The sequence below is a fragment of the Sapajus apella genome, unplaced genomic scaffold (genome assembly GCF_009761245.1).
Source record: "Sapajus apella isolate SASKATOON/1434 unplaced genomic scaffold, GSC_monkey_1.0 scaffold18, whole genome shotgun sequence".
In the NCBI taxonomy this organism is placed as follows: Eukaryota; Metazoa; Chordata; class Mammalia; order Primates; family Cebidae; genus Sapajus; species Sapajus apella.
Window position 1 is genome coordinate 25,835,899 of NW_022436958.1, and position 15,717 is coordinate 25,851,615.

At 39.5% G+C, this 15,717-nt stretch overlaps 1 protein-coding gene and 1 long non-coding RNA gene across 2 annotated transcripts in view; both read right to left on the bottom strand.

The window, feature by feature from the left end:
* Nucleotides 1–9,058, bottom strand: part of IFIH1 (interferon induced with helicase C domain 1) — a 52,672-nt gene extending 43,614 nt beyond the window's left edge. The window contains 2 exon segments of the mRNA XM_032286562.1: nt 554–722; nt 8,158–9,058. Of these exon segments, the coding sequence (XP_032142453.1) occupies nt 554–722; nt 8,158–8,610 (622 nt within the window). The 5' untranslated portion in view covers nt 8,611–9,058.
* LOC116557083 lies at nt 2,402–5,567 on the bottom strand. Its single transcript, XR_004271348.1, has 2 exons — nt 4,066–5,567; nt 2,402–3,389 (listed from the first exon to the last, which is right to left on the bottom strand). It is a non-coding gene; the product is annotated as an uncharacterized LOC116557083 (long non-coding RNA).
* Nucleotides 9,059–15,717: the final 6,659 nt, after the last annotated feature.

Here is a 15,717-nt window from a genome sequence, read left to right on the forward strand (position 1 = left end):
AAGAAAAATAAGAGCAGTTTAAGTGAGATTTACAAATGATATATGCGAAGAGATATAAAATGTTATATTATTACTATTATTGAATGCTTTTTAAAATCTCACATTAGGTAATGTTGTGATATATTGACAAAACAATTCTTTAATCAAATGCTTAATACATTGCTTAAAATGTATAAAAATGTTCAGAAGAATATGAAGCAGATTTGTTATAACCACTAAAATTCTTTCTTCCAAATCATTTAACATTGAATATTGTGTGTATTCAATGTTAAATAATCTTGATGAAAATTTCTGGTAGTCATATTGTTCCTAAAATAAGATAGTAGAACGAGTGTTGAATGGAGTAAAGATAGTATTTGATAAGTTGATCTTTTCCCAGGCACCAATTTCCTCATTTGTAAAGATAATAAAATAGATGACATATCACATACCTTCCACTCTTAAAATTTTGATTCTAAAAATGTTGGTGTTTAGCATTGTGTCTATCTGCTTTATTGAACTCTCAATCACTAGGCAGAATTTGAACAATCTTCCTCAGTAAAATTACAAATACCTGCATTGCTTTCAGAGCAATCAGTGCCTATTAATTCTTGGACAAGTTCATTGTTTCCTGTTTGATGAAGAACATTCAGAAATGTAGAGAACCAGTTTTCTTTCTGCACAATCCTTTTTAGTAGCTCTCTTACACCTGATTCATTTCCATTGTTTTCTGCAGCAGAAATCTGTTGTAAGAGAAAATTAGAATTAAATAATATCAAACATCTTTTGAATAACCTTAAACAGGAACTACTTTTTAGAAAAACAGCAATTAAGCATAAGTATAAATAAAGCTTTATATTGAAACGCTAAAGAAAATAGCAATATTACCTGTAGCAATTCTGAAGTCAGCAGGGAAAAAAAAAATCTCTGGACCAAGTGCCCTTTTAAATATGAACCATTTTTTTAATAAAGCTATTGAATTATTCAAACCTGACACTTAGAAAATAATTTTTACCTCAGCCATTCCTGAATAAAAAGCACAAGAGAAAGTATCTTTAGTCTCTAGCCATATTATGTCTATTTTTACCTATTTCTTTCTACATATCTAGGGCTGGCTATACTTTTTCAAACTACGGAATCTAGAAACGGGAATTCAAACATTTCTTACCTAATTCTTCTTTCTTCATGATTATCATTATGCAATAAGTAATTACTATGTAGATATATTCTTTCCTATTTAATATTTGCACAGTTCATTACTACTATAATCAATTTTTCTCAAATTTGTGTTTATTTCATATTAGGAAAAATTTATTTTTATACCTTTTCTTTGGAAATATGAGGGAGAATTATTTCTATATTCATTCATTAGAGTCTTTCAGCCTTAATTTATTTTCTGTTTTAGGTTAATCTAGTACTCATTTGTGTAATAATTGTCACAGTGCATCTTCCCACATCCTAATACAGTGATAAGGATTTGGAGAAAAGGTTAACTCAAGCCATGTTTAGACCTAAAAGAAGTTAGGCAGGACATCATTAGCTTTCTGTAGCATTAGGCAATTTACTTCATCACTCTGGACTGGTTTCAGTATGTGGAGAACAAGGCAGCTGAAAAGAAATTTCAGGGTTTCTGCACATTAGAATCACCCATGGAACTTTAAAAAATACTGATGTCTATGAAACACTCCTAAAATATTCTGATTTATGTTGTCTATGTTGAGGACTCAGATATTAAAGAAAAATTAAAGCATTTCATGTGATTCTATCAACCTTCCAGATAAGACATATTGACTTAGACATTATCAAAGGTCCTTCTCAATATCTGCCAATCTTCCACATGTATAATTTGGATTGCTCAGTTTTTTCCTACAAAATTTATGTATTTTCTAATTCAATACATATATTCCATAACCGTTTATGTCAGAAATTTGTTAGCATGTTTGGAACAATGTCTGGCACTAATTCAGTGCTAGCAATTATTATGGATGTCATCATTATTAAAGAGTCATCATTACAAACATCTCACCTGCACAAGCATATACAGCATGATCTCCACCCAAGGGATATTTCCGTCTTAGCATCTAGCAGTTAAGCAAGCTGTTCTAAGTAACTTGAATATATTAACCCACCAGCCTACTAGTAGGTATCAATATTAACCCATTTACAGATCAGAAATCCAAGGCACAGAGATGTTTGGTTACCTCTCTGAGATCACAAAACCAGTAAGCAGCAGAAGTAGAATTTGATCCCAGGCAATTGGATTTAGAGAATGAATCCTACCTTCTTGAACTATAATTATAGCTTGAATTTTTCTCCAATTCTAAGTTCATTTTCTGGCGAGAAGTGATTAAAAATAACTATTTGAGCTCAGTAACTTTCAAGTGATTTCAGTTCATGTCCTCCACAGCAATTTCTAAGCAGATTTTTGCTTTTTTTTTTTTTTTTTACCATTTTTTTTCTAACTCTCCTGGTCTCCTAATGGCAATTATTTGGCGTCTCCGGTGTTGTAGCATCTTAGTTATCGTCTGCTAATTTAACAAGTAACTGCTATAGATGTAAATAAGACTGGTTTCAGTGCCTTCTTTTAACTCAGCCATTCTCATATTTTACTATCCCATCCTTTAATCAGCTTTAAATATATTTGACTGAAGCAAGAGGGAAGGATTTCCTAAAAAGAACTAGTGAGGCACTGTAACAAATACTGTTATTAAAAAACCCTAAGCATATTCTGTCCACGGAATTTTCTTCAACTACTAATCCATTAAGTGGACTTTTGCTGTGGAATCATATTTGTCAAGCTTTCTTTGCCTTTACTGAGTCCAAGCATGTAAAGATCATGGTGCCATTATTTCCTAAACATATACTTATAATTTGAATGTGGAACTACATATATCTGTGTAATTAGTAGCCTCATCAAGATGCTGAATTCTTAAGAAATCTTCCCAGTTTTGATGCTGGAAAGTACAACTCCCTTTGAAGCAATTATATGATTTATAATATTTAATCTGTTCTCCTAAAACATTGTAAAGATATTACATCCCAATATGTAAACACAATTATAGAAATTTGTGGGAGGTGAATATTTAGATTTGAGACTGCAACACACCATGAAACAATTCTCACCCATGCCCCTTCCCACTCGAATTTTCCTCTATGAAGTTAAAAATGGGTGGATGTTTTTATGACTATGTAGTCTATTTAATACATTGTTAACTAATTTATGAAAGATGAAATAAAATGAATTTGGGGATAAACAACTCAATGCTTTCATATTCTAAATTCTGTGATATGAATCTAACGTAGCATCAGGGAACTTAAATAACTTGGCCCAAAGTAAACATACATAGTAAGAAGCCAAGATGGACTCAAATTCATGTGTTCCATTTCTACATTCTTATCACACTTTTTTCCTTCTGTGAGGTCGGCTGCCTCACAGAGGGTTAAAGGGACACATCCATCTCTCTCCCTGCCTGATAATTGCATCATCACCCAAGCTCGTTATCTGGCCTTGCCACACGACTTCCCGCACCCGCCTCCGCATACCAGACCCAAGCCCACATTCAGCACTAAATTATGCATTTAACCCCCAGCCAGCTGTTAATAAACCCTGCAGGAAAAATTTTTAAAGAAGCCCCATCAGACCCTGCCCTGTAGCAGTCTGCTCTGTGTGCCCCCGGAAGGCCCACTTACCTAAGGTCCCACCTGCCTACCCATGACCACTAGCTCCAGGCATTTCCTGCTTCTTAATGGCCAATAGGATTGCCTTCACTTTGTTTCCCCAACAGCTAATCAAGACCCATTTGCCCAAAGTCCCTCCCGCCTACCAATAGCAACTAGTTTCAGGCACTTCCTGCTTCCTGACAGCCAATGAAATTGCCTTTGCTTTGTTTCCCCAATGGCCAATCGATCGCCTTCCCTTCCCATAAAGCCCCATGACCTAAACAGCTGGGTGCGACTTCTTTGGCCCCGACTTCTTTGGCCCCTTCCTGGACCACAGAACCTCGCCAGGGAGCTGAATAAATTGGCTTCTCATTTTCTCATACTTACCTCAGTTTCCTCGTTTTACATAGGCAATAAACCTTACACCTTCATTTTTATTAAACTACACGATTGGCTTACCAACACAATTGTATATTTTAATAAAAATGTTTTCTTCCCTTTATAATAATCTTAGCTCTTTAAATATAATGGTGATTTTTTTACCCAGCAGAGTTGAACTCTCAGATAAAAGTAAATCAGGAAGCAAAACTTGCATGTTAAAAATAAAGAATTTTTAAAAACCAGTTTCCCACAAACAGTTAATGTATTAACCAAATGAATGTTATTGTCATATCGACATAACTAATTTCTTATTCACACTTTTTTTTTTGCAAATGAAATCCTTATCCTTCCTAATTTGCCACACCATACAATGTTCTTGGGGAGACTGACTTGGGTACTCAACTTCATGTTGGGAGAACTGGACTTTTTTTAGCTAGACTTGTCATGGCATCTCTTGTTCTCTTGTGTAAATGGAAGATGTGTGCAGTCTCCAGGACTACAGCTGCATTGTGTTCTCAGCTGGCCAGGAAGGAAACATGCACCTCTCTTTAGCTGTTCAGCTTGATTATTGAGACACTATGGAAATGTTTATGTGATCACTTCTGTTCCCAGAGTTCATGACTGTCTAAGTTGATGGGTATGCCAAGTTGTCACTAAGCATCCTAAAAGAGGAGCAGGGCCATACAGGGGTACCCACTTACTGTTAAGGACCACTTTATTATAATGATTGCTAAAATGCCATGTATTGATAAAATGACATATTATTGCTGATTCTCTAGTATTTAGAATAGTACCTTCAATATAGTAAACATTCTTTAATCAACACTGATTAATATCTCAACACAACTTCATGAAAGGACAGAACAATGTCTGTGTTTTTCTCCTATCTTTTCACCACTAGCATGGCATCTGGCACAAAGATGAGACTCAATAAATTCGAACTGAATGAATGAATGAATGAGTTTTGGGGTACTTCCTGGATACAAACTGAAGTCTAAAATCATTTTCAGAAGCTGTATTTAGGGGCGGAAGCTAGGAGATGGGGTGGGAATCCTAAACTAAAATAAGAGATCCAGTAGAAAATATCTATGGTAAAACAGAAAAAGAATGAAAATACAAGACCATTTTATAGAAGTCTTCATTACTTTGTTACATGCTATTTTAAGCTGTCTAAAAAGCAAATTTGGAAATCTTATGTTCATCATTCATCCATTCTCTAACGCCTGGCAACGCAATCCAATACATTATGTGTTTTCAACACTTATTCCAGACACTTTCAGAAATAAACTCAAATCAGTCTATCAATCAAGTAATCAATGCTTATTAGACACCAACCCTATACCTAATTCTGGTTAGGTTCTGGGATCAAATAAGTGATTTCTTTCTCAAATCAGTATAATCTAGGGACTTTAAGAAGTATATCTCTGGCTGGGCGAGGTGGCTCATACCTGTAATCCCAGCATTTTGGGAGGCTGAGGCGGGTGGATCACCAGGTCAAGAGATGGAGACCACTCTGGCCAACAAGGTGAAACCCTGTCTCTACTAAAAATACAAAAATTAGCTGGGTGTGTGGTGCTCGTGCCTGTAGTACCAGCTACTCAGGAGACTGAGACAGGAGAATCACTTGAACCCAGGAGGAGGAGGTTGCGGTGAGCCAAGATCATACCACTGCACTCCAGCCTGGGAGATAGAGCAAGACTCCGTCTCAAAAAGAAAAAAAGTATATCTCAATTGCAACATGGGTAATTTACCCAAGTCTTTCAAACTTAAATTTACAAGGAACTGTAATCAGATGAATAGTAATAAAAGTCAACATCATTATCATATCAAATAGCTCTGATTTATAAGCTTTTTCATAAACACTATTTCTGATTTGATGTTGACTAAAATACTGTGAGAAATTTTATGATGTCCATTTTCACGGGTAAACATAGTATCAGGGAACTTAAATAACTGGCCCAAAGTATACATATATAGTAAGAAACCAGGATAGACCTCAAATTCATGTGTTCCCCTTCTACATTTTCATCACACTTCGCTGCTATAAGATTAACATTCGTCAATGACCCCCACATCAATATAGATTATTCTCCCAAACGTAATCCTTCCTTCTCATTGTCCACCATAGCTTATTTTTGGAACTGGTAATTCATGTAAAATGATGCAAACAAAAATTATTCCAGACTCTCATAGAGATACTACTTTATAGCTGCTCAGTCTTTCGGGGCCTTTTTTTGAAATGTGAATCAGAGGGAGAATTTGGGTTGCTTTGGCCTTAACTGCTACCAGTACACAAAAGTCCCTTTTACTCTGTATCTTCTTTGTGTCAAATCCCTTACATTACTGCTAGCTGCCTCCAAGCTTGCCAGAATCAAGAACTTGGATAAAATCTAGCTGGCGGAAATTCAATCCAGGCAAGACAAAAGTGATGCTGATAGGCAGAAGTATTTAGAGTAAATAGGGAGAAGTGCTGTTTCGCTGGCAATCGGGACATCATACCCACCAAACATAAACAGCTTTGTGGTGTTACTGGACTCTGTTGCTTCTGGACTTCTAACAGCTACTGTGGCTGGAAATGCCATCTTCCATCTCCAGCTGGCTTGAAGGCTGCATACTTTCTTCCAAATTAAGATTCTGCCACAGTGATGTACACATTTGTCATATCCAGCTGGACTACTATAATGCGTTCTAGCTGGTTCTCAATACACAAAACGACATAAACATTACAGACAACAGTGCAAAGTAATTTACTTGTTGGGAAAACTGGCCATCAAAATTATATGCATGTTTGGGTCTTTGGACAGGCCCTGTGTCTGTCAAGTCTCCAAAAGACCATTAACTTTATTCACTAAAGACTATCTTGCATCATAGGCTATAGCCAATCAATCAAATGCCCAGAATTTTGTAATGAATATGCAAACAATGGATGAACCACCAAGAGAGAAAAATCATGTGAAAATCATAGTGAGGTGTAGACAAAGCCTTTGACTTTTAGTCATGGCTTTGTCTACATGTCTTTCAAAACAAGACTTTTGACTTACGAGCCTGAGTAAGTCAGATTCAAACAGGTCAGCATTTATACACATCACAGTACATCTTCACTTATCAAAAAACAATTCATATCACATTCAATGTAAAGTCATCAGTAAAATTCGCCCTGCCAAAATGCCACCTTAAGAAAAATCCAGTTTCTTCACTAATATGAAAAACCGAAACTAGCAACACATTCTTCCAATGAATTGCTTCTAAATTTTGATGATTAGAGAACGTTGAAACTTTGATTAAAGAAAGAAAAAAGGTGTGTGTATGTGTGTGTCTGTATCTGAGTGTAATTTACCCATTTGGGCTAAGACTAAATGGTACAATGTGTAATGTAGGGCAGAGATTGGAAATCCTTTTCTCTAAAGTGCCAGATAATAAATATTTTAGGCTTTAAGGCCACACAATCTCCAATTGCCTTTGGAGCAGAGAAGCAGCCACAAACAATATGTAAACAGACGAGTATGACTGCGTCATACTGACTCTGAACTGTGTCAATAAAACTTTATAAACACTGAAAATTAAAAATTGAAAAATCTAAAGACCATCCTTAGCTTGTGGGCCTGAAAAAAACGGCAGTAGGCTGGATTTAGCTGGTGGGCCCTAGTTTGCTCCATGGAACTACATTAAATAAGAAAAAAATTCAACACTGGCAAGAGCTAAATTTTTAGCTCTGCCACTGTTCTTTTTGGGAGACTATTATTCAGCCTGGCAGATTATTTAACCTGCCTTAGCTTTCTCATCTGTAAAATGGAGTTAATAACATTAGGAGCTTCAGTGGATTACTCTGAACGGGAACTGTAGTAATACATTTTGAAAATGATACAAATTGCACATAGTAAGTGTTCAATAAATGTTACCCGTTAATATACGATTCTAAAGTTAAGTCCTTTTTAGTTCAGTGAAAGAATTAGAGAAGTAGTTATTTTGTGTTTAAATTTTCAAAATTGTCTTAAAGTGCATACATGTTGTCTTCTCAAAGGAACTAACTAGATTTGCTCAAAGATGTCAAGCACATTTGGAATGGGGCAAACGCACAAGGAAGGCTGCTTTGCAAAATATGCCTAAAACGCCAGCTCCATCTGAACCGACACCTACCCGGTTTCTGTCTTCAATTGTCAACAGTTCCTCTTCCATGCATTTATCCAAGACGTCTCTAACTAGAAGCTTGTCCACCAGAGTGGGCTGAAGGAGGTTCAGCAGTTGGAGACATTCATCATGAGCGTTCTCAGATGTTGGAGAGGGCAAGTCAGTGAGCTCGGGGTTCATGTAGCGGGCGGCCAGAGGGCTTCCCGCTCTCCGAAGGGCCTCCACGAATTCCCGAGCCCAGCCATGGTGCCAGACTCCCTTCTCCAAGGTGCACAGCAGCAGTTCAACTGCCTGTATGTTCCCGGAGGTGGCGACCGTCCTCTGAATCTGCTCCTTCACCTCTGCAGGCAGAAAGGTCAGGTAGTCCAGCACAGGCTCCACCTGGATGTACATTTTCACCCGGGCCCTAAAGCACGAGATGAGATAGCGGAAACTCTCGTCTGTGGAATACCCATTCGACATCCTTCCTTCTCAGAGAAGGGAGAGGGTCCTCCCAAGCAGAGGGTGCTTTTCTCTGCGGGACAGGTGAATTGTGCGTGCGGCTGTCCGCTGCCCACTAGTGGAGCAGGGTCTGCCGCCCTGTGCCTGACAACGAGGTTGCTCGCAGGGCCCTCCGGCCGGCACGCCGGGCCACGGTCGCACCTGGGCAGGTGGGCAGGTGGGCAGGTGGTGGGCAGCGGGGCGGCGCGCGGGGCCTTGGCAGGCAGGTGCGGCCGGCGGACGTGGACTTTGGACTCCGCGGTGTGCGCCTCGGTGCCGGACACACGGCGGATCCCGCTGCACGCTCGGGTGGGAGCTTCGAGTCCAGCTTTCTGTTCGGCAGTTCTTATGAGTTTGCCTGACTTTGGTTTCTGTTTCGATTCTCTTCGCAGGACTTTGCAAACGTAATCTGCCGGGCGGGGAGGGAGTTTCCTCGGGCAGGGAATTTCCTCGGGGAGGAGCCACCTTTTGGTCGGGGCGGGCGAGAGAGACCTCTGGTCAAGGACACCGCGGGAAACTGAAAAGGAAAGCGAATTCTGTCTGGCACCAAGACCAACGCACTTGCAAAGCTCCTTCTGCGGGTATTTTGTCTTCCCAGCGGGGTTCTGCCTTAACAATGAGGTCCTTTGTAGGCCAAAATGTGTAGCGCATAAAAGCGTGTGATTTGGGACTTTCCAATGGGGAAGTGAACAGAAACTGCCACAGACCGGGACGTGAACAGGGAGTTAACCCTCGGCTGGTGAATGCACACAGGCCTGGCTGAGGGTGGTGAGATGAGACGACGAGGGACGGGTGAGAGACGAAGGACAGACGACATCTTTCCAGAGATGTGGAAAAGCCAGGAGGAAGCCACCTCTGTGCCATTCCTAAAATAAACCTGACCTGTCCCAGGTTCCCAAACACTAACTGATTCCCCTGGGAATTTGGAGGTGGGTACAAAAAAGTGAGTCACAATAAACAGTTAACTTTACTGCCTCATATTTAGATTGCTAGTATTTATGCAGCTTTGACCCGGACCTGGTAACAGATGTGGATGGACTTGAACCACTAACTCAGCTTAGAAGGAAGCCAAGACAGAAAGTTCCCTATATTCTTTAATATACAACTTTCCTTTAATAAAACAAAACAAAAAAATCCCCCAACAACTTATTTTTGATATAGCTGCCATTCTTTTCTTGGATTCAATACAGCAAGTTTTGGCTGGAGCAGCTAGGAACTTAATTAGCAACTAATGTACCAACTTGTAGTAAACATCAACATTTGTCTATGTCATAAGAGAAAAAAAACATATTCACACTGAAAAATGGCAGCTTCATTTCAGTACAGAAGCCACGTAAATGTGAGTCCTTAAGGCTACTACTCATTCAGGAGGCATTCTGTAGCCCCGGGTGACTGTGGGCGGTAGGCACCTACGCATCATAACTAAAGCCTCATGGTCCACTACTGTATAAAGGATGGAGACATCATTTAAGTCATCAAAGAAACATATTTAGGAAAAATAATCTGTTAGCAAAGTACCTTCAGTAAAGTCTATGTGGGCCAGGAAAACCTGGTGTTGCTTTGAACTGGATGATAGAAGTACATAGCCTTGGTGAGTGTTTACTAGGGGTATACAAAATATCCAAATGAGCACTTTACGGTAAGGTTTCTTATTTTATTCTCTATCTTATGTAGGAAGCCTTTTTCTACCCCTGAACCAGTGTAAGCTGCTTGAAGAAGGGATATATTTACACAGTAACCAATACAATACTCACAATTAGTGGGTCCTTGATGATATCTCTCCCAGGAGTTGTATTTGAGTTGATCCTAGTGGCTAACATAATGTCAAATACATTGAAAGTTGAAGTAAATGAAACCTTGGACTTGCAGGTTGACTTGATTTATACTGTTCCTTGTTTCTTCACAGAACCCTCTCCTTTTTCACTTAGTTTTGGCAGTTGGCCTTGTACTCAGATAGCAGATAATTCAATTAGATGTTTCTATAAAAGTACTCACATTATTCATTTTAAGTATCGGGTCTATGAAAATACCTTTTAGAGCTATTGCAAGAACATACTCCTATCCTCCAGTTGCCAGTGGTTTTATTCAACATGTTAAAGTACAAACCAACCAACCACAACACATACTTTTCCTGGCACTTATCCTTCTGTTCCTTGGTTTCAAACATGGGAGAATGAGAAGGGGTTACTGATTTGGTGTTTGACCTTTTCTCAAATACCAAACATTTAAGCCAAAGATGTTTAAAAATTTGGCATTCAAATTATATCATCCAGTCATTTAAAATATGCTTATTAGGTATCTATTACATGACCAGCACTGTTCTACGTGCAGTTAATAAAATTAACCAAGTGCCTACTTTTATGGAGTTCACATTCTAATGGGAGTGGGAAGATAAATGCTAAGCAATGACTAAAAATATGCAGTGTGTCAGGTGAGGATAAATGCCATGCAGACCATAGTAAATCTAGATAATAATGTATATTACAGTTTCACTGGTTGATTTCCCAAATAGTCATCCTCATCTAACCCTTTTAGCATCACGTAATATCCAGTAATAACAATTCATATTTTCTCACATGTAGGAGTTACTGGATGAGGTCTGAGTAGTGAGGATTAGGCGTGGGTGAGAGGGATTTCTTTTTTAGGAAACTTCCATAATCTTGATAGGACCCTTTCTGGACAAGAGGTTAAGGAAACAAAAGCCAAGACAGGATCTCTCAGGATATATCCTTTTTTCATCTATATTTTTTGCATCATGATTCAGTTTATTTTCTGTTTTTCATTTGAGTGATTAATTGTTTTCTTCTGTCAAATTTCTTCTAATAGGTTTCAATGCTTCTTCGTCACCAGTTCTCAAATGTAAGTTTTTTTCCCTTTCTCCTTTGAGGTAGGGGATCCTGCTGAACTATGTATTTTCCCATTGTTATGCAATTTTTCATTTGAGTTTTTAAGAAGTAGTGATACTCATAGCTGTCACTACAATTTTATGGCCATGCATAACAGTAATGTCTTTTTCAAAGAAAATGAAAATAATTTTAGTTTAGTGAGAAATCCTGGAATTGTTATTCTGTTCCTTTACTTGTTTGCTCATTTGTATCAATAATGAGCCTGCTCCGTGTAATTTAAAGTGTAAGATGCTCTTAACCTGGCAGTATGGGGTGTGGTTAAGCACAGAGACTCTGAGTTCATGGTGTCTGGATTCACATCTCAATACTATTTCTTAATTGTTGTGCTTAGAAAAATCACCTCAAATACATCAGTTGTAAAATGGAAAGATTCTGGTACCATGTCATAAGGTTGTTCTAAGGATAGACTGTGACACACTAGCACCAGCCTGACATGTTTATGTGCCCAATATGTGACTGCAGCTCACTATGCTTATGTAAAAAATAAAGAAGAGATGGTGCCAGTCTTCAAAGAATGCACAATTTAGAAAGGAAATAATTTAGTTACCTAATACATACACGCTATATAATAGCTAGCAATTTAACTGAGACTAAGCAGGATGATGGCCTTTGTGTGAGAAACTGATAGGCTGATTTAGCAGGGAAGTTTATTAAAAGGATACTGTCATAGCTTTTTATTTGAAAAATAGCAGTAAGCCTAAAACAAAAAAAGTTCTGGCTAACTTCATTAAATCTTGATAATAATTTCCTAATCACTTTCACCAATTCAACTAAAATTCTGGTTTTAGGTATTCATGTATAAAAACTTTTCTGCATAGCAGTTTTGGCAAAAAATAAAAGTCACGTATTAATAGATAATTTTTTGAAATATTCATTTTTCAAGTGCTCCTTCCATAGCTTAAAGTCTTTTCAAAACAAGTTGCTTGCAAATGTTTTTGTTAAAACAGTACTTTTACCTCAAAGGCTAGATTGTAATTGTTTTATTTTAAAATAAATGCTTAAGAACTTGCCAAGATTCCCCTTCATTTGCCTTAAGTCCTGTAGGGAGAAGGGGACCTGGACCTTACCAGGCCCAAATTCACTGGGCATCTGTTGGAGGAGCAAGAGTAACACTGGGGTTTGTTTAGGGTGAGGATTTCTAGGAGGGGGCAAGTGAGTGGCTGAAGCTGGATAAGGAGGTCAGGGTGGACCTGGAGGAGTAGGTCTTGCAGAAGTTGGCTCCTTTGCTGGGGGTGCTCCCTGAGACAGCAAACAGGAGGGCTAGATCAAGACTACCTTGTCGGCAAAGGTCTGGATTGCCTTACAAGGCATAGAAGCCTTGCACATATGGGCCTCAGACCATCTGTCCTCAAGTCTACAGAAAAGATCCAATTGCCGATGGTATTCAAATGAATGGTCCTCTCCTGAGGCCAAGCCACTCCTTCATGTAAACATAATTTGGCCAAACCTTTGTGCAGAGAGCTATGAGGTATTTTTCCTCCAGATTCTGAGGGTCAACGTAGTCCCAGTGGTTCAGGATATACTCCAGAGGAGTATAAGCTGTGGGTGATAAAGAGAACTGGCTGTCCATTCGGAAAGACAGGGAATAGAGGCATCCCTCATTTCCTTTCCTTTTTTCTTTTTTTCTTTTTCTTTTTTCCCCAAGATGGAGTCTTGCTCTGTTGCCCAGGCTGGAGTGTAGTGTGTGGCACGATCTCTGCCTCTGTAGTCTCTGCCTCCTAGGTTCCAGTGATTCTCCTGTCTCAGCCTCCAGAGTAGCTGGGATTATAGGCAAACCCCACCATGCCTAGCTAATTTATTGTATTTTCACCATGTTGGCCAGGCTGGTCTCAAACTCCTGACCTTAGGCGATCCTCCTGCCTCAGCCTCCTAAAGTGCTGGGATTACAGGTGTGAGCCACCATGTCTGGCCTTCCCTTCCTCCTTTTGGTGAAAAATTCAGGATATGATGGAGAGAGAAAGTAAGCATCCTCCCTTCACTCTCTGCCCCTTATCCCTGAGCCCCAGAGATCTTGGCAGGTGCCAGCCATAGGTACCAATTAGGTATGTACCATGAGGCAGGGAAAAACTGGAGAATATGAATTAACTACCCTCACCTATGCTTCCCTTTCTCCCTGCTGTTGGCAAACTTTGAGTTCCTTGGGCCTGTTTATTCCATGACACACGGCCTCCTTCTGTGGGGTCGGTTTTAATTTTTAAAAAAATTCAGCTGGGTGTGGGCATGCACCTGTAATCCCGGCTACTTGGGAGGCTGAGGTGGAGAATCGCTTGAACCCGGAAGGCGGAAGTTGGAGTGAGCTGAGATTGTGCCAATGCACTCCAGCCTGGGTGACAGAACAAGACCCTCTCTCAAAAGAAAAGAAAAAAGAAAAGAAAATAGAGCCTCTTACCCATAGGAAAGAGAGAGAGGTGGCAGGGTTTCGAAAGAAAGACCTGACAGTTTTGCATTCACTCACACTCACATTCTGAGAACTTGGGTGAGCCCCCAGTTGAAACAGGAAAAGTGGCCTGGCTGCTCAAACCTCTAGGGGAGCATACAGACCTGCAGGCTGTGGGGGTCCGACACCATGGTGGTGTCTAGAGGTACAGTAAATATTTACAGCTCCTGAAGCCTTGGTGGGAGTGTGTTACAGGCACTCTTTTAGTTTTGCTATCTATAGGCGGCTTGTGTTTGTTGACCAGATCAATTAAACCCTCTACCTTGTTGCAAGGACACAGGGCTTTCTGTATCCTGGGTTCTTGCCTTGGTGTACTGGACGAATCTGATCACACCTGGGCTTGGAGCATGAGTGCAAGGTTTTATTGAGTGGAGGTAGCTTGGGGGAAGTCAGAGGGGATTGAGTGGGAAGTTTTCCTCTGGAGTTAGGCCTCTCAGTGGCCTGGGCTCACCACTGACTGCCCCAGCCAAACTCTGCATCATTCTGCTTCTGCAGGTCAGTGGCCTGACAGCCTGCCGGTGCCTGTCAGTGCTTCCCTCTTCACAACCAGCCGCTGATGTGTTCTTTGGCTGATGTGCTCCTGTCAATGTTCAGCTGCTTCTGTATCTGCCTGCTAGGGTCTGAGGGTTTTTTTCAATAGGCATAGGATGGGGGCATGTCAGGCCAGGGTGGTCTTGGGAAATGCAACATTTGGGCAGGAAACGACTTTCCTGACCTAGGGATGGAGCCCTAGCTAGGGATCATGCTCTCCTCTACCCAGCACTTCCCTTCCTCGCTTCCGCATCATTTAAAGGGACCACATCTTCCCTTCCCAGCACTTCTGTATCTGTATTATAATTGACAAAGTCTTAAAGTAGGAGTAGGAAGGCAGTAGAATTAATTACTGAAATATTAAGATAAATTGAACCAAACTTTTGAACTGCTAAATCACGAAGGGTTAAACTAAGATTTTAAACAATAAGCATTATCAACTTTTTTATTATCAATGCACTGAATTATATAAATCACATTTTAAAATCTTAATTAGTTCATTTGATTCCTTACTTTTTAGTTTTTGTTGTGTTTTATGATATATTATTATAGTTGTAGATGTGAAGATTTTCTAAATGAATACAAGCATATTTATTGGGGTCCATGGTTAAATATATTTAATGATAGGAATCAAAACTTTATTTTATTATAATTATTGCTATTTTAACTTTTAAATTCAGGTTGTTTGTTGTACAGATTATTTCATCACCCAGGTATTAAACCTAGTACCCATTAGGTATTTTTCATGATCTTTTCCCTTCTTGCACCCTCCCCTCTCCAATAATCCTCAGTGTGTGTTGTTCCCCCATATGTTCTCATCAAATAGCTCCCACTTATAAGTGAGAACATGCAGTATTTGGTTTTTTTGTTCCTGTGTTAGTTTGCTAAGAATAATGGCCTCTAGCTCCATCCATGTCCCCGAAAAGGACATGTTGTCATTCTTTTTTATAGCCGCATAGTTTTCCATGCTATGTATGTATCACGTTTTCTTTATCCAGTCTACCACCGATGAGCATTTAGGTTGATTCTATGTCTTTGCTATTGTGAATAGTGCTGCAATGGATGCACGCACACAGGTGTCTTTATAATAGAACAATTTGTATTCCCTTGTATATATACCCAGCGGTGTGATTGCTGGGTCAAATGGTATTTCTGTCTTTAGGTCTTTCAGGAATAACCATGCTGTTTTCTACAATGGCTGAACTAATTCACACT